The 23,649-nt window shown below is 39.0% G+C and overlaps 1 protein-coding gene across 1 annotated transcript in view; it reads left to right on the top strand.

Moving 5' to 3' along the window:
• Nucleotides 1-16: 16 nt before the first annotated feature.
• LOC133636054 (regulation of nuclear pre-mRNA domain-containing protein 2-like) overlaps nucleotides 17-23,649 on the top strand; it is a 60,738-nt gene continuing 37,105 nt past the window's right edge. Inside the window, exon 1 of the mRNA XM_062029667.1 lies at nucleotides 17-260. Coding sequence (XP_061885651.1) covers nucleotides 53-260 — 208 coding nt within the window. The 5' untranslated portion in view covers nucleotides 17-52. The remainder of the gene's footprint in view (nucleotides 261-23,649) is intronic.

Below are 23,649 nucleotides of genomic sequence, written 5' to 3' on the forward strand. Positions count from 1 at the left end.
AACCTTAGCATTAGCTCCATAGCGTGCTACTTCCAGCTAGCTCGCAGCAAAGATGGCGGCCGATGCTGGAGCTGCGGCGGCGGCGGCGAGCGGCCACGGAGCCCGCAGCTCCAACGCTGCCTTCGAGTCCACGTTGGACCGCCGCTTCCAAGGAATATCCAACACCATGGAGTCCATTCAGAGCCTCTCCGTGTGGTGCATTGAGAACAAGAAGCAGAGTGGCCTCGTCGTGCGTTACTGGATGAAGTGGCTGAAGAAATGTGAGTACCCGCTAAAGCTAAGCTAACTCCAATGCGTCCTATCATATTAGGGATATTTTAAGGTTAGAACACGACACAGCATTTATTATAATCACCAATCAATGAATTTGACATTTTTTTTAGGAATAAAATACAAATGAAAATCAACAAAATTAGCCGCTAATTGCAGCTGAAGCTAATGTTTGCTGCTAGTTGACTTGTTAGTGTTGAGAGAGTCAGGCCTCCTGCTGACTCAATTATTTTAAAAAGTCGTTTTGCTGTCTGATAACCTGCTCAAAAACCTCATTGTTGACATTGACAGTCAACGTTCAGTATTTGCCTTGTTTTGTGCGCGGCGTGTTGCACTGAAGCTCGGCTTGGCTTGACAGTCGTCATGCATGCATCTTGTTGTTGTAACGTTAGGAATAGGATTGCACCTGACTGTGTTCCAATGGTTCTCATTTTCACGTCCACTTGATGGAAGATGCATGCTTTTTCCTCACCAGTACATCTACTGCCACTCGCACATCTACTTCCACTCGTAAATCGACTGCCAGTCGTAAAACGACTGCGACTCGTACATCTACTGCCACTAAGTTTGCATCAGTGGAAACGGACGTGGACGCTGCTCCATTCATTGATTCGTCATTATTATCAAAGTAATAATGACTGCCACTCGTACATCGACTGCCACTAAGTTTGCATCAGTGGAAACGGACGTGGACGCTGCTCCATTCATTGATTCGTCATTATTATCAAAGTAATAATGACTGCCACTCGAACATCGACTGCCACTCGAACATCGACTGCCATTCGAACATCGACTGCCACTCGTACATCTACTGCCACTAAGTTTGCATAAGTGGAAACGGATGTGGATGCTGCTCCATTCATTGATTCGTCATTATTATCAAAGTAATAATGACTGCCACTCTTCCGTCGACTGCCACTCGCCCGTCGACTGCCACTCGTCCGTCGACTGCCACTTGTACATCTACTGCCACTAAGTTTGCATCAGTGGAAACGGACGTGGACGCTGCTCCATTCATTGATTTGTCATTATTATCAAAAGTAATAATGACTGCCACGCGTAAATCGACTGCCACTCGTCCGTCGACTGCCACTCGTACATCTACTGCCACTAAGTTTGCATCAGTGGAAACGGACGTGGACGCTGCTCCATTCATTGATTCGTCATTATTATCAAAAGTAATAATGACTGCCACTCGTACATCGACCGCCACTCGTAGATCGACCGCCACTCGTACATCGACCGCCACTCGTACATCGACCGCCACTCGAACATCGACCGCCACTCGAGCATCGACCGCCACTCGAACATCGACCGCCACTCGTACATCGACCGCCACTCGTACATCGACCGCCACTAAGTTTGCATCAGTGGAAACGGACGTGGACGCTGCTCCATTCATTGATCCGTCATTATTATCAAAGTGTGGAATGTTAAGTTGGTACAAAGAAGGCATCTGAAGATTCTGTCTCTTATTCGATTTGGGGTCTATTCGCGATTGAACACGATTCTCGATTCAAACTAATTATGATGTACCTGTTTTTTAAAACCGGTTACAGGTTCGCAGTGATGGGCAAGCCCCTTGAAAAATGTAGTAAACTAAGCTACAAGTTACTCTCAATTAAATGTAGCTCAGCTACAGGAGAAGCTATCCCCGGAAAATTGTCCAAAAAGTAATGGACCCTTATTGAGTCCATTACTATTAACTATCTGCCATTTAGCTGGGGACACCGTACAATTACCTCTAGGGGTCCCCCGCATCCCACTGTATGTATTTATTTAGTTTGCCTTTTCTTTGGCCCACCGCTATAATGTTATTAATTGTTTCTGCCTACGGTAAAAAAACATCTATATCTCGACAAAAAGAACAATGACTTGTGGGTTGTTTGGGAACAGTTGGTAATGGTTATGTGAAGTACAACTTTTCAAGAACTCTTCTCATCCTAATGTGTGTTCCTGAATTTGTGTTCTACGTCTTGGATGAGTAAAGACAGAGTAAACAAATACAAACTAAGTTTTTGGGCATTGTTTTCTCTAAACGCATACATTTGTCTAAATATGGCTAAGAACACACGTTATTGTGGGTTTCCTGCACGTCGTCTTCATTACTAAAGGAAAAATCAAATCTGCGGGAGGGAATTCCGCCGCCATTTTCAAGTATGTTTATTTTTTGAGTCGTTTTTTTGAGTCGTCGTCATGTGACGTGAGTGCCTGTCTGTTATGATTTTGCTTACTAGTTTCGATGACCCGCCTTATCTTACCTCTGATTGGCCAGTCTGTAATATTTCACCCTAACCTTGGCCAATTGTGACTCATCACAATAGGCTTGATATAAGCTACCTAGCTACATGGGTCTAAAAGTAGCTAAGCTACAGGGAAAGCTACTCGTTAAAAAAGTAGCTCAGCTACCCCCAATCTACTGGAAAATGTACCGGTAGTTAAGCTACGTAGCTCAGCTACATCACTGCAGGTTAGACATGGGGTTTCAAACCTAATTTAGCTCAGGGGCCACATGAAGGAAATTGTATCCCCAAATGGGCCAGACTGGTAAAATCATGTCATAATAACTTCTATATAAAGTCAACTTCAAATTGTTGTTGTTTTTTGGTCAAAAATAGACCCAACACATTTGGAAAACGTACAAATCATAATGTTTTTTTCCACTTACAAGTTGTTAATAGTATTCTCTCTTCATTTGTCATTATTTATAATTTCTGAATAAATTATGTGATAGCGTTCATCATAATAATAAGTGGAATTGCGTCTGGGAGAGTTTTAAAATACTCCCATGGCCAATTTTTAGTCAGAAAAAGAAAAAAATAATATAAAGTACATATTACAGGATGTTATTAATGTAATGTTTGCGGTTTATTCTGTACATATGTAGAATCATATTTAGAAGCAAAACTTCTCAATTTGGAGTAATTTCATTAATCACACACAAAGTTAGAAGGGGATTTATATTATTTCAGCATATTTGTGTGCGGCAAAAAATGTGTCCCCATGCAGTCATACAAATAGTTGCTATTGCGACATCCAGTGGACACATTTAGAGCAGCAGTTATAAGTAACCATCTAAAAGGATACTAACTTTTATTCGTCATTACTATGGAATTGTTTATCATTGTACTGTTTTGGGAAGGTACATAACTTTATCCTAAATAAATAAACAAACAAAACATTTAATTTACTAATTTCTGTAAGCAAAAATTTAAGAAAGAGATATTGAACATTTTTAAAGTGCATTTTTTTACTCTAAGCTCTCTGTTTGTGTAAAGCTGGCGCCTGGCTCTAGTCTCCATCGAGACAACGATTGTCAATGAGTGAAAAGAGCTGTCACTCTGTTCAATTCATTCCACTGTTAAACAAACATGCTCAGGTGCTGAGAGCGATGCACAAAGTAAGACGTATTTCTTCACGTTGAAACAAGAGACGAAGAAACGCGAGGCTCAACAATTCTGATTGTCTAACATGTCTGTCACTCAAATGCCGGTGACGGCGGGGAAAAAAACAACTGAGCCTCTTTCCGTTTTTACCGCTGTAATTAAAACCTCAATTCAATTTCGACAAATCATGCGGCCTTAATTGTTATGATCATTCCTTGGAAAGATGTTTATATAGTGAACTGTTTTTACCTAAATATTGCTTTTGATGATCTCTACATTGTTTTGTACTTAATATCGTCTTAATAACTTGTTCCATTTTGTAATAGTGTAATATTGCTCGTTGATCAGCCTGCTGACAGTGTCAGTATCAACACTTGTGAATTTAGATTCAATCAATCACAGTTGACGTTATTAAGGGAAACAAATTAATTCAGGGATACAAAACTTTGAGGAGCTATTTTGTATTGGAAATGTTCTAATATCTTGTCTTTGCAGTCTATTCAATTGAATATAAGTTGAAAAGGCTTTGCAAATCATTGTATCCTGTTTTTATTTACGAATTACAGAACGTGCCAACTTCACTGGTATTGGGTTTTGTAGATGACTACAGGTGTGGACAATATTGGAGACAGACGCATTTGTCCCGCACTAAAAGTATACTGTGGAAAATATTGATGTTTTTATTTTCTTAACTCTGCGTCCTGCTGTGACTGAGAGTTAATGAGGTGAGGAAACATGCAGCACACCGTGTGTCGTGAACGCTGCCACAACTTGGTTATAAAGTCTTCCTGTTTGTTTACTGAGATGCTCACTCGTCCTTTATTCAGCTACTAACATTTTCAGTGTTCCGATAACATCAATACGAGCTAAAATGTTTCATCTCTCCGAATTGAACACAGGCTGTGAAGATTGTGTATTCGATGTGAGAGGTATCACTCCTGTTTATTTTTGTTGGCTAAACTGTTGTGCTGAAACACATGGTGTTGTTAAATAAGAAGAACACTTGTTTATTAGACCTAATCTTCATTAGATAAACTGCTTTGTGTTTTATATTGAGATCAAAAAGTAAACACCATGTTTTTTTTTACATTACTTGTGGATTTTTTCATGTCACAAAGTTATGAATTTTAAAACCATTCATGTGACATAACATTTTGTTAATGTTTTATGGTGTATAGTTAATTCATCCATCCATCCCATCCATTTCCTACCGCTTATTCCCTTTGGGGTGGCGGGGGCGCTGGAGCCTATCTCAGCTACAATCGGGCGGAAGGCGGGGTACACCCTGGACAAGTCCCCACCTCATCACAGGGCCAACACACACAGACAACATTCACACTCACATTCACACACTAGGGCCAATTTAGTGTTGCCAATCAACCTATCCCCAGGTGCATGTCTTTGGAGGTGGGAAGAAGCCGGAGTACCCGGAGGGAACCCACGCAGTCACGGGGAGAACATGCAAACTCCACACAGAAAGATCCTGAGCCCGGGATTGAACTCGGGACTACTCAGGACCTTCGTATTGTGAGGCAGACGCACTAACCCCTCTTCCACCGTGCTGCCCAATTTATGCTCAAACTCTTAATAGATCTGTCCCGATACAGCATTTACATGCACATACATTTACTACATGAACATAACTTAAAAGATACCTCCATCCATCCATCCATTTTCTACCGCTTGTCCCTCTCGGGGGTGCTGGAGCCTTGTAATCAAAATATAAAAACAGAGATAAAGGCATAATGTAATGAGAAAAAGCTGACAAGTTGATACTATTAATTAACAAAAAGAGAAATGTTTGTCTTTAAATAAATGGATAGCGTTTCAGGCCTCGAATTTAAACTTTTTAAGGTCAAGGCAAGTGTTGCCTTGAAGGAGGGCTCATATTTTAGGGCACCAAGGCAAACATTTTCTTTCGAGGTACAGTAGGGCTGGGCGATATATCGAATATACTCTATATATCGCGGGTTTGTCTCTGTACGATATAGAAAATGACTATATCGTGAGTATTCGAGTATACGTTCTCACGCAGTTGCTTTTAGCTGCGGGCATTACAGGATTTTCTCACTCTTTCTTGTCTCTCTTTCTCACAGAGACATAAAACAAGCGCACCTTCTTACATACGTCACATACTGTCGCGCATGCAACATCATACGCCAGGGGTGGGCAATTAATTTTTACCGGGGGCCGCATGAGCAACCCGAGCACTGCTGGAGGGCCACACCGACAATATTTCAATTAAATTTTGCTCAAATTATTTTTGATATACCGTAAGATAGATAATAATAATATTTTCATTTAACCTAACTTATCTTTATACAAAAGCAGATGGCTTTTGATGGTTTTATTTTTAACACTTTCTTACACAACACTTCCTGATGTATATTACAATACTGTTCTATGGAGCTAGGAGCTAGCATAGGAGCTAGGAGTTAGCATAACAAAGACGTAGGTGTTTTTATGCAGGATTAATTTGTGTCATATTAAATATAAGCCTGGTTGTGTTGTGGCTAATAGAGTAAATATATGTCTTGTGTTTATTTACTGTTTTAGTCATTCCCAGCTGAATACCAGGTACCGTGAGTATGCAGCCTTGGCTGCTAAACATTTGATAGCTTGACCGTATGTGCGCGTCACGTACGTAACTTTTTAAAAATATATAACCTTTATGAACATTGGGTTAGGTGAACTGTCTTTTGGGCTGAGTGATTGTGTGTGTTGATCAGGTGTTTGAATTGTATTGGCGTGTTCTATGGAGCTAGGAGCTAGCAGAGGAGCTAGGAGTTAGCATAACAAACACGTAGGTGTTTTTATGCAGGATTAATTTGTGGCATATTAAATATAAGCCTGGTTGTGTTGTGGCTAATAGAGTATATATATGTCTTGTGTTTATTTACTGTTGTAGTCATTCCCAGCTGAATATCAGGTACCGTGAGTATGCAGCCTTGGCTGCTAAACATTTGATAGCTTGACCGTATGTGCGCATCACGTACGTAACTTTTTAAAAATATATAAGCTTTATGAACCTTGGGTTAGGTGAACGGTCTTTTGGGCTGAGTGATTGTGTGTGTTGATCAGGTGTTTGAATTGTATTGGCGCGTTCTATGGAGCTAGGAGCTAGCAGAGGAGCTAGGAGCTAGCATAACAAACACGTAGGTGTTTTTATGCAGGATTAATTTGTGGCATATTAAATATAAGCCTGGTTGTGTTGTGGCTAATAGAGTATATATATGTCTTGTGTTTATTTACTGTTGTAGTCATTCCCAGCTGAATATCAGGTCACCCCCGGCTCTCACAGCATCTTCCCTATCTGAATAGCTTCAACTCCCCACTAGTCCTTCACTTGCACTTTACTCATCCACAAATCTTTCATCCTCGCTCAAATTAATGGGGAAATTGTCGCTTTCTCGGTCCGAATCTCTCTCACTTCATGCGGCCATCATTGTAAACAATAGGGAACTTTGCGTATATGTTCAATTGACTACGTCACGCTACTTCCGGTAGGGGCAAGCCTTTTTTTTATCAGATACCAAAAGTTGCGATCTTTATCATCGTTGTTCTATACTAAATCCTTTCAGCAAAAATATGGCAATACCGCGAAATGATCAAGTATGACACATAGAATAGATCTGCTATTCCCGTTTAAATAAAAAAAATTCATTTCAGTAGGCCTTTAAAAGTGTAACAAAAGAAGAAATAATCAAAATTGTAAAAAATTGTAAATACAAGACTTCAACTGACTGTCATGGAATAGATATGGTAACGATAAAAAAGGTTATAGAAGACATTTCAGAACCTCTGACATATATCACCAATGTATCATTTTTAACCGGAAAATTCCCAGACAAAATAAAAATTGCAAAAGTCGTACCAATCTATAAGAATGGAGACGTACACCAGTTTACTAACTACAGACCAGTTTCATTACTTCCACAATTCTCCAAAATCATGGAAAAATTATTCAATAGTCGATTATATTTATTTATTAACAAAAGTGGGACGCTCATGGAGAACCAATATGGATTTCGAGCAAATATCTCAACATCAATACCATTAATTAAAATAACAGAGGAAATTACCAATGCAATAGATGGTAAAGAATGTGCGGCAGCAGTATTCATGGACTTAACAAAAGCATTTGATACAATTAATCATGATATTTTAATACAAAAATTAGAACGATATGGCATCAGAGGTTTGGTATTGAACTGGGTAAGAAGCTATTTAACCAACAGGAAGCAATATGTGAAGATGGGTGAAAATATGTCAACACGGCTAGATATATCCTGTGGTGTGCCGCAGGGATCAATACTGGGACCAAAATTGTTTAATCTTTATATAAACGACATTTGTAAAGTTACAAAGGACTTAAAGTTAGTTTTATTTGCAGATGATACAACTGCTTTCTGTTCAGGAGAGAACACACAGAAGATAATACAAATAATAACAGAAGAAATGAACAAATTAAAAAGATGGTTTGACAAAAACAGACTATCTTTGAATCTCAGTAAAACTAAAATAATGCTATTTGGTAATAGTAGGAAAGAGCATCATACGCAAATACAAATAGACGGAGTAGACATCGAAAGGGTAAAAGAAACCAGATTTTTGGGAGTATTAATAGATGATAAAATGAACTGGAAATCTCATATACAAAACATACAACATAAGGTAGCAAAAAACATTTCAATAATGAATAAAACAAAACACGTCCTGGGCCAAAAATCACTTCATATTCTCTACTGCTCACTAGTGTTACCATATCTGACTTATTGTGCAGAAATATGGGGAAATAACTACAAATGTGCGCTACATTCGTTAACCATGTTACAAAAAAGATCAGTTAGAATAATACATAATGTTGGATATAGAGAACATACAAACCCTCTATTTATTAAGTCAAAAATATTAAAGTTTGGTGTTTTGGTAAAATTGCAAACAGCTAAAATGATGTACAAAGCAATCTATAACCTGCTACCAAAGAATGTACAACATTTCTTCTCAACTAAAGAGGAGAAATATAACCTTAGAGGAAAAAATAATTTAAAACATTTATATGCACGTACAACACTTAAAACTTTTAGCATAACAATATGTGGAATTAAATTATGGAATGGATTAAGTAAAGAAGTTAAAAATTGTACTGACATGATCCAGTTTAAGAGGTTGTTTAAATTAATAGTGCTTACAAAGTACAAAGAAGAAGAATTATGAGAAAAACTTCCAACCTTATTGAAAATATTCTTCATCTCAGTATGTTAATAATGACTGAATTAATTAATTACATATTACAAACTGTTGTATATACTAATTCATAGATGTTATTTTATTATATAAAAAGGTCAGTAAATGATTTTATATAATTGTAAATGCTTTGAAGTGGGAAAGGGGTAGGATTAAATAAGCTTTGCTTCTTCCTACTCCTTTTCGGGCATGATGTAAATGAAATGATATGAAATTGTGTGATGTATTATGATGTAAATGTGTTCATGTTCGAAATAAACTAAAAGAAAGAAAGAAAGAAAGAAAGATGCGAATCTGGTAACAAGCGGAAGAAGAATTAATTCCCAAGAAAAACTACACAGGGTCCATCGTCTGGCGGTGGTTTGGCTTGCATTTTTACCACTGTGTTACATGGCCTTTCCTTTTAACAACACTCAGTAAACATTTGGGAACTGAGGAGACCAATTTTTGAAGCTTTTCAGGTGGAATTCTTTACTATTCTTGCTTGATGTGCAGCTTAAGTTGTTCAACAGTCTGGGGTCTCCGTTGTGGTATTTTAGGCTTCATAATGCGCCACACATTTTCAATAGGAGACAGGTCTGGACTACAGGCAGGCCAGTCTAGTACCCGCACTCTTTTACTACAAATCTACGCTGTTGTAACACGTTCAGAATGTGGCTTGGCATTGTCTTGCTGAAATAAGCAGGGGCATTCGTGAAAGAGACGTTGCTTGGATGGCAACATATGTTGCTCCAAAACCTGTATGTACCTTTCAGCATTAATGGTGCCTTCACAGATGTGTAAGTTACCCATGCCTTGGGCACTAATACACCCCCATACCATCACAGATGCTAGCTTTGGAACTTTGCGCCTATAACATTACGGATGGTTCTTTTCCTCTTTGGTAAGAACCATCGTCCACAGTTTCCAAAAACAATTTGAAATGTGGACTCGTCAGACCACAGAACACTTTTCCACTTTTCATCAATCCATCTTAGATGTGCTTGGGCCCAGCGAAGCCGGCAGCATTTCTGGGTGTTGTTGATAAATGGCTTTGGCTTTGCATAGTAGAGTTTTAACTTGCACTTACAGATGTAGCCACCAACTGTAGTTACTGACAGTGGTTTTCTGAAGTGTTGCTGAGCCCATGTGGTGATATTCCTTACACACTGATGTTGGTTTTTGATGCAGTACCGCCTGAGGGATCGAAGGTCACAGGCATTCAATGTTGGTTTTCTGCCTTACCGCTTATGTGCAGTGATTTCTCCAGATTCTCTGAACCCTTTGATGATATTACAGACCGTAGATGGTGAAATTCCTTGCAATAGCTCATTGAGAAATGTTCTTCTTAAACTGTTCAACAATTTGCTCACATATTTCTTCACAAAGTGGTGACCCTTGCCCCATCCTTGTTTGTGAATGACTGAGCATTTCATAAAGCTGTTTTTATACCCAATCATGGCGCCCACCTGTTCCCAATTAGCCTGTCAAAAAATCAAGCAGTGTGACTGTAAAATAAATAGTGGATACTGGACACTGCAGGTGAAGTTTCCTATATTCCTGTTATTTCTTACAAGGGAATTATGTATAAATTAATGATGGATACAAACAAGCAGGTAAACGTTGTTGTTCTTGTCCATTGTGGCTTAAAGTTGTGTTGCAGAGTTTTTATTTGTTGTGGCTTTTGCAATCCTGCTGTAGCTGAAAGCTTTTGTGTTGTAATCAATGATATTGTCTTGTGGCATTTGCATTTGTTGTGACCTTCCTCAGTCACTGTATCTGCCGTTTTTGTTTTGATGAGGCCTCAGTCGGGCAGACAGATTTGAATAACGTTTAACATCCTTACCACTTTGCAAATTGAGTAAGTTATTCATGTTTAGTTTTTACTCTCTGTTTTTTTCCCTTCCTGTTGCTCGGCAGTTAGTGGTCGCGCAGACTTGGTATGCTTGTTTGCACGATGACGTCATCGTCTGTTATTGCTGACAAATTCTATTAATGATTTGTTACATCCCTGCTAGTTACTGTGATTTTGAACACAATGAATCGTTTTTGTGGGGGGGGGAAAGAAGCGTGTCCTTGCAACGCAAGGCGAGGGAGTCTACTGCATCCTTAAAGATAATTATGCATCAGGGATGCAAGTAGATACCAAGCAACATCACTGAATCAAAACATGCAGCGTTTCTCCCACATTGCCAATATAATTGTGGCAGTGGGTGCGTGGCTAGGGGTGTGGTCAAAATGACATTGTCACATAATTTGCATCATTGCAGATGATGATATTGTCTTTAAAAAAGCAAAATTTTTTGTAAAAAACATACCTGTTGTTGGTAATTAGTATTAACATATATATTTTCTTATGTTATATAATTTTTGTAGAGTTATTAATTATTGCTGTTTATTGTTCACAATAACACTGGGCAAGTAACACAGGTTTCAATGTTAAGTATTATTTTTGGTGCATCACTAGTCAATAGTGTGTAAATAATAGGCTGTATACAGTTTTCCCCCAGCTTTCCAATATACTATACATTCCGGACAATAAACCGCTACTTTTTTCCAATTCTTTGACCGTGCGGCTTATAAAACTATGCGGCTAATTTATGGATTTTTCTTTGCTGACGACCATAATGCAAATACTTTCCAAAAAACAAAGACTGAAATTGTGTGTTATTGTTTGTGCTATGGCGCCATCTTTTTGGACAGTGCTGCAGTGGCCTTCTGTTTAGAGCTTTCAACCAGAAGTTGTTCCGTCTTGTGTTCGTCCGTAGCAATCTACTCGTATGGATTCTTTATTCATCACTCCAAGCAACGTTTGTAGGTTTTACAATATAACTAAAACTATCCATACTTGTTAAAACCTCCCCATTTGTGATGTCTGTAGGAGTGTTTTCTTGCATATTTGTGTGTGCTATTGTAATGTAATCAAGCTAGCGTTATTAGCATTAGTTAATATGCCAACACGATTACAAGTGTTCGTGTTAGTATTATAAACTTACAATGGCATTCTTTTTGTATTACCGTATTTCCTTGAATAGCCGCAGGAGCGCTAATTAATTTAAAACCTCTTCTCACTCCTGCGGTTACCAAAACCATGCGGGATGGGCAAGCATGCGCTAATTATTTTAAAACCTCTTCTCACTCCGGCGCTTACCTTATCATGAAAAGCACATTTAATAAAAAAAACGTTATTATGGTCTTACCTTTACTTGTAAATGAGTCCATGTGCAGCTGCTTCTGATCAAAGGCAGTCTTCCTTATCTTTCTTCAGTTTTAAAAGTCTCTAGAGATATTCCTTTAATTATTACCTCCTGCTGCGATTGAAAGTCCAGTTTAGAAAACTGTTTTGTTTTAGATATGTAATCCTCCATGGTAAAAGTGCAAGCAAACAATCGCTGCTCATGCTTGCTGCTTGTCTTCTTCTGCAGTACCGGTCTCCTGCAGTACTGGTAGTCGCAAGAAGGATCACTAGCCCCCTCTACCACCAGGAGGCGGGAGTCATTTAATGACTCATATTTGACCCAGCGGAAGTGCCAAGCATGCGCTAATTATTTTGCGAAACGAGTTTGACCCGGCTGTAATTCTATGCAGGCGAATACTATATTCCCGGCAGCAATTCAAGGAAATACGGTATTTCAGTTTCAGACACTCTTCAGTAAATTCACCAAAACATCACAGTGGAGTTATTGAGTTTGTTTAGTTGATTGGAGAGCCAACTTCTACAGCTAGTTGGTCCATGACGCTGACTTCTGTTTTGTTTGAACTGCAGTTTTACTGCACCGTTAGGAAACAATTAAGGTATATAAATAAACATACACAGCATTTTTCTGTGTAAATAACTCATTTTGCAACGTATATATGTATACGTTGACTAATATATGGGAAAAAATGGTTTTCTTCTAAACTTTAGTGGGTGCAGCTTATATACCGGTGTGCTCTATAGTCCAAAAAATACGGGACTTGTGGCAGTGGGGGCATGTCTAGGGGTGGGGTCAATATGACATCATCATATAATGTGTATAATCGATGATACATATATTTTCTTTAAAAGAGGCTAAAAAAGTTATTACATTTAAAAACAAATGTGTGTTATTAGCAGTGTTGGGTTTGTTACTGAAAACCAGTAACTAGTTACAGTTACTAGTTACTTTATTTAAAAAGTAACTCAGTTACTAACTCAGTTACTTACACCAAAAAGTAATGCGTTACTGTGAAAAGTAACTATTTAGTTACTTCTTTTTTTCTTCTTTTTTTTTTTTTTTTAAAGCTCCCATTAATGCCCTTTTAGCCTTCATTTCAGTACTGTTCTTGCACTGGAGAATAATACAATCTGTTGATCAACTTGACATGCATTTGCATCACTGAACTCTGCTAAGCAATGTGGTCTACATACAAAAGACAAAGATATGTTTCAAAGGGCCAATTTATTTCAGGCCAGAACAAATTGACAAAACTATTTTAAATAGCTGCAACATAACATACATAAGTAACAAACAGCATAATAACAACATAGCTGTAAAGCTAGTAACAAACAGCATAATAACAACATAGCAATAAAGCAAGGAAGGCACACACTACATACACAAAGCCTAACCAGGCGTTTTTTTCTCAAGGAATTCTGAAACAAAATCATGTCTGAAGCCCAGAACACATTTCCCCAGTTTTAGTTTAGAATAAAGGAAAGATTGGCCTGGCCCACTAGCATCCCTCTTTGTTTGTGAACTTTATAGTCTATACATTTAGAGTGATGTGATAATCAAACACTCTAGAAGTCTAGAATGAAAGAGTATATAAGAGAATTGACAGAGTGTGTACCTTCAGTGCTGAATGATGAGCACAGGCAGAGATCATCCTTAAATGGTGGAGGTGGAGGGGAAGTGGCATCGGAGCCTGTGTCTCTCTTTACTAGTTTCGTCGAAGCATGTTGCTTTTATAGCTGTTTCATCAGATTTGAATTGCTGTTTTGGGCTGTAGATGGGATCTTTGATCCAAGACACAACTTACATTTAACTAAAATGTTATTTTCTTTGTGCTCGACAAAAGAAAAGTAATAAGAATATCTACATGTTAACAAACTCGACTGCAGCTCCGCCATGATCAGACACGCCACCCCTGCCCTCTCTCCCCACACCGACACCCAGACACACAGAGCGCGCGTCTCTCTTCTCCGGCTTGTGACACAAGAAGAATCAGAAGGACGACACTGCAGCGCTCTAATAAAACACACTCAGATTTTCTGTTTCTAACTGATACTGCGTTATTTTACGTTATTTTTTATGAAGTAACGCATCATGTAGTAACGGTAACTGAGTTACTGAATATAAAAAATAACGCGTTAGATTACTAGTTACCGCCGAAACTAACGGCGTTACAAAGTAACGCGTTAGTGCCAACACTGGTTATTAGTAACTACTTAATTTCTTATATCGTTTTGCTCTATTTTATAGTACCATGTAGGCCAGTGGTCCCCAACCTTTTTGTACTTGCGGACCGGTCAATGCTTCAAAATGTGTCCCACGGACCGGGGGGGGGAGTGTAAAAAAAAAAAAAACATTTTTTGTCATAAAGAAATACAATCATGTGTGCTTACGGACTGTATCCCTGCAGACTGTATTGATTTATATTGATATATAATGTATATATTGTGTTTTTTATGTTGATTTAATAAAAAAATAAAACATTTTTTAAATTTTTTTATTTTATTGCTCGTGCGGCCGCGGACCGGTACCGGGCCGCGGCCCGGTGGTTGGGGACCACTGATGTAGGCCATATACTAGTTACGGCTGCTGGTCTCTCAAGTAGGGGAATGTCATTTTCAGCTACCCTCTAAACATGAGTACAGTCTCCAATTACAGATAAAATATATAAAGATGCAAGATTTCACAAGAAAACAACACTTAAAGGATTGTAAACTTCTCCATATCAACACAGAACAGCGGAATGAAAGTTGAAAAATGCTCTGGCAGTGGTTAATATTTCAAGATCGCGGATTCGCTCGTTTTGCTCACTATCAAAAATGGGTTCAGCCTCAGACAGATTATCCAATCATCATGTCGAAGCCCCGGGTCCATGCCAGCTGAGGCCCCGCACGCTTCCAGAGATGCTCGACGTCCGTGGGCGGGAAAAATCCAAGCATAGTTTCACTGCAGCGAAACAACCCACTCTATGCTCCAAACGAATGAGAAGAAGAAAGTTGTCAGCGGTCGCGAAAGCAGCTCATTCTGAACAAAAGTCGAACGCATTCGAGCGTATATTTAATCAATAAAATGTAAACACAAAAGTACATTTTTGACTACCTTTTATATTTTAGGGCAAGCTGAGCGTACCTTTTGTCTTAGTTCAATCGTCACCGCCGCATACCCATATTTGCAGCATGTCTTCAAAGTGAACAGCCTCTGGCATGTTAGAACAAGGCGTAGATCCGTAACTTTGGGACAAGGATTGGCTCCAGGGGCTTGGTCGGTCGGGCTGGGGTTCGAAAGGGCTAGCCGTGGTTGGAGGAGCCACCGCCCAACCTGCCAGCTGCCGGAGTCAAGGTACGGGCGACGCGGCCTCGCCGGCTGCACCTCGGTCATACTACCGACTAGGGCTGGGCGATATGGACGAAAAGGTATATCTCTATATATTTTTACTTAAACTCGATATTCAATCTATATTTCGATATATTTTCCGGTGAAAGTATATATATAAAGATATTCATTTTTTAGCGAGATTCACTGAAATTGAAATGAATGACAACTGTAGGGCTGGGCGATAAAACAATAGCAATATATATCGCGATAGACATGTGATCAATATCAATAGAAAATGGGGTCGATAGAACGTTCAATAATTTCACTGTGTTCTGCTAGAAAAAAATAGGAAGAAAGGCGGAGCCGGAACAGCACGGCATTCTGGGGGGTGTAGGCAGAGGAAGGGCTTTGGCCTCTCGACCTATCACGGCCGAGCCTGAACCGCAAGGCATTCTGGGAAATGCTAACAGGAAAAAAAAAAAAAAGCAACAACGGCTAGCTGACGACGAGGAGTGAAACGAAACGGGAATATGAGTGCGGCAGCACGAGAGGAAATTGTAAATAAAAAAGGAAACGTCACGTCACCAGTTTGGCAGTATTTTGGATTTTTTAAAATCCGATACGAATCAGAGTAATACTGTCTGCAAACTTTGCAAGGTCGTCGTCCCGACCAAGTCTGGGAACACGACAAACTTATTTTACCACCTGAGCCGCTCTCACCCGCTGGAGTACAGCAGTATCAAACAGCCACAACCATCTACATCAGCCGGTGCAAGTGGAACAGCACCGAAGCGGCAACAACAGACCACCATCGTCTCGATGGTGGTCTGTTGTTGCCGCAGACAGTATTATTCGGCAGCAGTGCCATACAACAAATATTCAAAACGTTATAAAGAAATAACGGATGCAGTGGTGTATCAATTAGCGAAGGACATGCTACCGCTCAGCATAGTTGAGAAGTCTGGGTACAAGAATCTCTTACACGTGCTCGACCCCCGTTATGTTCTACCTGGCCGAAAAGCACTTTTCCAAGACAGCTATTCCTAAGCTTTACACAATGTGCAGGGAATCCGTGGAAAAGGAGATACTGAAGTTGGTTTGATTTTTCCATAAATGACTGAAGAGGGTAACAGGTTTGTTTTGTCACAGATGTTCAGACGCAAGTTTATTCCGATGTTTACAATATTCTGTAAGACATGTTTGTTTCTGCTTGCTTAATGTGACTGTTATTTATTTGCATATATTGTTACCAATATGGTTTTAAAGCCTGAGTTGTACACTACTAATTTCTTAATTACAATACTTTGCACATTTTGTTTGATTAAGCATTTATTTAATGTCAATATTTGCACATCGACCAGTATTTTCATTTATTTGACTGTTTTTTATAATGCTGACCTCGTTCTAAAGGTTAAAGGTTATATTTAAAATAAAAGTATTTAAATTCAGCCTTTTTTCTCCTGGTCTTTATTTAGAATAGGTTGTTTTTTTTTTATCAATAATTATCGATATCGACTGATATGAAACACTTATATCGTGATACATTTTTTAGTCATATCGCCCAGCCCTAGACAACTGTACTGTAAACAGTCAGTGGTACTTTTATTAACCCAGTTAGTCAAGATGGGTATTAAAAGCACATAAAATAAACTGTTTAAGTGGCACAGAATTACATAACATAAATGAAATAGAAACATATTCTTTCTACGTAAAATAAATAACATAGCTGTGGAAATAATACAAAATGTATCAAACTCAGATAAAAAATACATTTGCAGGCACTTTTTAATTCCCAGTGGATGTTGTAATGGACACACATGTACGGTTCTGGTCAGCGCCAAGTAAGTGACTTGACTTAATTGTGCGGCTATGATCTTCCTCACTTCGTCATACATTTTTGGCAGCATTTCTCTGCATTTCTTGGCAACTCGAGAACAGTTTTTATTTGGGCTTACATGGTAAACAACTCAAATGAATGTTTTATCCAGACGCATACATTTGTCCAAATGTGGCCAAGTAGATGCATTGTGGGTTTCCTGGACGTGGTCTACATCGCTAAGATTAAAATCTAAAGAAGAGAATCCCTCTGGAATCTTCCACTAGTTTTTTTAATATATAAATCGCCCGCTTGAATATTCCCTCTTCTCTTCTACGGCTCTCTCGTCGTCATTTGGGATGTCTGTTGTGATTTCCCTTCCTGGTTCCATGACCCGCCCTATCTTGCCTCTGATTGGCCTGTCCCTAATGTTTTGCCGTGATCTCAACCAATCGTGACTCATCATAGTAAACAACCAACCAATCATGGATGTTCTTATATGTGCAAGCACGTCTTGGAAGGAGGAATTTTTTCGTGCATCACTAGTCAATTGTACGCAAATAATAGGCTATATATATCCATCCATCCATACATATATCCATTCATAAGATTTATTACTTGAATGTGTTGTTACCAAAAGAAACTAATTTTTTAAAGTGTGGCGGCTTTTATTTTGTTGTGGTGCCACGCCACAATCAATTTCATGTAAGGCAAACTGTTACTATCAGACAATTCGACTGCAGGGTTAAATTCTTTGCTGATTTTCTTTGAAAAAAACCCCAAAAAAACAGCAGGAGCCTAAAGCTGAATGTTAACATGTTTTGGAAACGTGCTCACAATTTGTCCGTAAGAGCGTTTGGAGTTGTTTGTGTGTATTTAAGTTATGATTGACATACAATTTGAGTTATTGTGTCTATTTAGCTGATTGGAGAGCTAGCTTCCGCAGCTAGTGGGTTCATGACAAGGGCTTATGTTTTGTCTGATTCACCGTTTTACTGCCGGAGACAATTAGGTATGTAAATAAATCTTTCTGAAATCTTTCTGTGTAAATAACACATTTTGCAACGTATATATCTGTGGCTTATAGTCCTGTGCAGTTTATATATGGAAAAATATATGTTTTTCGTATAAGATTTTGTGGGTGCAGTTTATATACCGGTGCGCTCTATAGTCTGGAAAATATGGTAGTTTTTAGCCTGAATATAGGGAGGATGAGCAACACGTTTTAGAAGCTGTGTGCTAAACAGATTAAGCTTTTGTGCAGGCATGGGCATATTACGGCCTGCCGGACGTCTCCAAATACATTTTTTAAACCTTTACCATTGAAACTTTAGCCGCCAATATGATGTGCAGTGCATTTTTCAAATTACCGTAAGTCTTGAACTATAGAGGGTGTTCCAATGGTTGTGTATTAGAATTTCTGACCTTTTGACCTATATTTCTTGTCTTAAGAATGTCCGCTCATTTTCAATACTCTTGTATTTTTGTGCCATTGAATGGACCAGTTGTAGGACAAAAGTGAATATTAAGTCGTGCCAACCTGTCTATAGAATGTGTTGACTGTCTAAAGGATTCGAGTTGTTATGGAACAGATAGGAAAAGCAAAACAAGACACTGACGCACTCGATAAGGAACGATGACGCACAACAGACATATAAAAAATGGAAGAAGACCGGAACTCGGGAGTGATTTTGGCTTGTGTGTGTCTTGTTGGCTCCGGAGTAACTTGTGGTTTGTCTGCACGACCAACTCAATTCAACCTGCACTTCTGATAATGGGTAAATAAATTTGTTGTACTAAACTACTTTTGTTGCCTGCTTAAGCTTCGGACAATCCACTACAGTTGGAATATGCTCTTTTGAGTGATATTTAGGTTTATATGGTAATCTACGTCACATCAGATATATGGGTTATTATATGGATCTGTGGGTGTTTTTTGTCCTTTTAGTGTTTATTTAATTTTTCACCGTGCTTGTTGCATATTTGTGCATTTTGCTTTATTGTAAATGACCGATCTCGAGACGGTCCACTGGGAAGTAAAGAGGAGTGACGGTCATATGTTCTTAATATTCAGTGTTTTATCGTTTGTAGTTAATATTACAAATCCCACGTTATTTATTTTCATGTTAATTATTTTATTCAGCAAATAGGCTGTGAAATTCCATTCGGTTTTTTGAGGTGGTCCGTCATAATATTTTTAGCATTCAATCAGTCATGTAATGTGTGTTGCGCTTTTACCCTTTTATATGGCATTTTAGGAATTTATTTTACTAATGCTGAAAACCCTACACATGTTTGAAGTGTTCCTTTAAAAAGGAAACCAGGCCCACATACAGCAGAATGCGTGACACTTTTTACAGCCAAGATATTGTCAAAAAACATTAGACACAGACAAACTCATGTGAAATGAGACTCATGTCAGTCACTACTCTGTTACACACAAATATCCTGCTGTTATCATGTCATACTGTGTGTGTGTGTGTGTGTGCGCGCGTGCATGTGTGTGTGTATATGTATGTACAGTGTTTCCCCCAGAAAATTTGTTAGTTAAGGTGGTGTCCCTCCGGCGGACAGACCGGGGAAGGGGGTGGGCGGGTGTAAGGATCGGTGTAACTCGGCCTGTCGCCATCACGTCTCCACCTCGTAGCTGCCACCCCAGCCTGGGGGGCAATAGACTACAGACTGTTGTGAAATAATGACGAAATAATGACTTACTAAGTCAAATTAATGATTTACTGTAAGTAAGCGTTTGCAATAAGCGTTTGAAAAAAAGAGTTAAAAGTGGGGCCACATGCTGACATGCTCAACTCATCATGCTTAATTTATTACAGCGTTTGGGAAGCCTGTAGTTGATTTTTATTATGTAAATTTTATATTTTTATCAACATGTGATAGCAGGGACCCTGCCATTCAAAACTAGGCTGCTACATTACTAATGACTAATGTAACTATAGCTGAAAAAATAGTACAATAGCAATAGGAGAGACTATTCATCCCTGAACACCATGGAGTTCATGTAGGCTTTATGATGCAGTTACATTATTATATCAACTATCAGAGACAGAAACTCTTCATTTAACATAATGTCGTTTTTTTGCTGCTTCAACACAGCTCAATCAACACAGAAAAAGGTAAAGTGAAATAACTTAGTTGTTAACTGTAGGTCAATAGTGCTTGTCTTTCTCTCAGACAGACAGGGCTTTGCTGTCCGTAACACACACACATGCACGCGCACACACTGCAAATTGAGCTAACGTTACGCTAAAAGCTAATTAGTCTTCACCTCAAAGACTGCGAGCGAGCTGAGCTGCCGCTTATGTTTCTAGAACGTCAACGGGCTCATAGTGATGTTACTAGTAGTTGACTGGGAGGTGTTTATTATAATTTGGGGAGAGTCCGCTGCCTTATGCTTACCTGCTGAATCCCCTTTCTGCTCACCACACCGCAGGAGCACTGACTCCATACGCTCTGAATACGCACTGCTGATTGGCTGGTACATGCGCTCTGAATACGCACTGCTGATTGGCTGTTACATGCGCTCTGAATACGCACTGCTGATTGGCTGTTACCGCTCCGCGTGTAACCAATCAGATGGTTCTGTGGGTGGGACAATGCTGGGTGCTGCAGAGACGTACTGACAGAGACAGAGGCAGTACGAAACGTAGCAACTTGTTAAGATGTTAGTTCAGGCAGTGGTTCTTTGTTGTTAAGGCGGCCGCCTTAACAACAAAGCGATGCGGAAAACCCTGCATGAACTTACTGAATGTGCAATTATTGCTGACGTTGTTACTATGAATCATCTGATGGCACAAGCTCTATGGATAAAATACAGCCTATCGCTTGAAATGATAAAAATAGAAATGGCACGATAGACATTTTTCTATCGTGCCCACAATATGTATCGTCATATTGCCCAGCACTAATTATTATTGTATTATTTTATGTTTAAAAACAACAGCAAAAGTAGTGGGGCTGTGAATCTTTGGGTGTCCCACGATTCGATTCAATATCGATTCTTGGGGTCACGATTCGATTATAAATCGTTTTTTTTTTTCCCGATTCAACGCGATTCTCGATTCAAAAACGATATTTTTCCGATTCAAAACGATTCTCTATTCATTCAATACATATGATTTCAGCAGGATCTACCCCAGTCTGCTGACATGCAGAGTAGTAGATTTTTGTAAAAAGCTTTTATAATTGTAAAGGACAATGTTTTATCAACTGATTGCAATAATGTAAATTTGTTTAAACTATTAAATGAACCAAAAATATGAAAATATTGGACTCAGTGTGTTGTCAAGCTTATGAGATGCGATGCAAGTAAGCCACTGTTACACTATTGTTCTTTTTTTTAAATTTAAAAAAAAAAAAAATGTCTAATGATAATGTCAATGAGGGATCTTTAATCACTACTATGTTGAAATTGTAACTAATATTTATACTGTTGTTGATAATATTCATTTTTGTTTCACTACTTTTGGTTTGTTCTGTGTCGTGTTTGTGTCTCCTCTCAATTGCTCTGTTTATTGCTGTTCTGAGTGTTGCTGGGCCGGGTTTGGTTTTGGAATTGGATTGCATTGTTATGGTATTGCTGTGTATTGTTTTGTTGGATTGATTAATTAAAAAATAAATAAATAAAAAATAAATAAGAAAATAAAAAAATCGATTTTGGAAAAATGAGAATCGATACTGAATCGCACAACGTAAGAATCGCGATTTGAATTCGAATCAATTTTCCCCACACCCCTAAAAAGTAGCATGTAAATCTACTACTAAATGTGGTTTGGTGTACTTTTATTGAAAATTGCTTGAATATTGAAAATGTCAGCAGAAAAGGTTTCCTCGTGGTTATTTAACCTAAAGTGTTGGTTGCACTTTATCCCAATAACATGTGAACGCATTGGCCAATAATTGTTTACTCGCTTGTTTGTGTCCATAATTCATTCATACATAATCCCCTTACTAGAAATATCAGGAAAATAGAAAACTTCACCTGCTGTGTCCAGTATTCAGTGTTGATTTCACAGTCACATGGGTTGATTTTATTTTTTTGCAAAAAAGTTACTGAATTATTTTCAACTCACTGAATTATTTTGGATCGTATCGTTCTTAATAAACTAATACTGTCCCTGAATTGTATCAACAACCCCAAATTATGAATCGAATCTTTGCTAAAACGAATCGTTACACCCCTATGTTTCACTAATTGTATACTGCACATAAGGCTGAAACGACGCGTCGACGTAGTCGACGTCATCGGTTATGTAAATACGTCGACGCCGTTTTTGTGCGTCGACGCGTCGCATAATTACGTCACACTACCGTCATGGCGGAGCGCAAAGCAGACTGTGCGAGCGAGGGGAAAAACGCACGCCAAAAGTCGTCAAAAGTGTGGGAGTATTTCAATACACAGCCTAATAATGTTGTTGTATGCACAGTGTCGAGCGTAAATGGCCTATCATAGCAGCACAACGGCTATGAACGAACATTTGAAAAGAAAACCATCAACCATCAACTAGTCAATCGTCCGCGTTAGCATACGTTGTCATCATTACACAAAAACATGAATGTGTCATTTGTATCTGCTAGGGGTGTAACGTTATGTGTTTTGTATTGAACCGTTTCGGTACGGGGCTTTCGGTTCGGTACGGGGGCGTACCGAACGAGTTTCTAAGCTAAAGCTAACTTTAGCTGCTAAAGTGTTAACAAGTTGCTTTGCTCCTTCTGCGGCTGCCTCTGTCTCAGCACGCAGCATTGTCCCACCCATACAACCATCTGATTGGTACACACGCAGCATTGTCCCACCCATACAACCATCTGATTGGTACACACGCAGCATTGTCCCACCCATACAACCATCTGATTGGTACACACGCAGCATTGTCCCACCCATACAACCATCTGATTGGTACACACGCAGCATTGTCCCACCCACACAACCATCTGATTGGTACACACGAAGCATTATCAGCCAATCAGCAGTGCGTATTCAGAGCGCATGTAGTCAGCGCTTCAGCGTTGAGAAGGTAGGTGTTTAGCAGGTGAGCATAAGGCAGCGTACTCTCCCCAAATGATAATAAACACCTCCCAGTCAACTACTAGTAACATCACTATGAGCCCGTTGACCTTCTAGAAACTTAAACTGCAGCTCAGCTCACTCGCAGTCCTGGCTTGAGGTGAAGGCTAATTAGCTCTCAGTTCCAGTCACATCGACCCCTTCTGAGCGCCTATTTTCAGCTGCTGGGAATATTGTAAACAAGAAAAGAAGCAAAGCAAGTAGACATGCTAACCTTTCTTCATTACAACTGTTAGTCACTCACTGGAATGAGTAGAATTGGTTATTGTGTACTGTGTTGGACTGGATGTTTATTTTGCACATTTTAAAAGCAATACTTAATGTTTACAGTGCTCCAGAATATTTAGATTGGCACTTTTTTGT

Source organism: Entelurus aequoreus, linkage group LG20, assembly GCF_033978785.1.
Source record: "Entelurus aequoreus isolate RoL-2023_Sb linkage group LG20, RoL_Eaeq_v1.1, whole genome shotgun sequence".
Taxonomy (NCBI): domain Eukaryota; kingdom Metazoa; phylum Chordata; class Actinopteri; order Syngnathiformes; family Syngnathidae; genus Entelurus; species Entelurus aequoreus.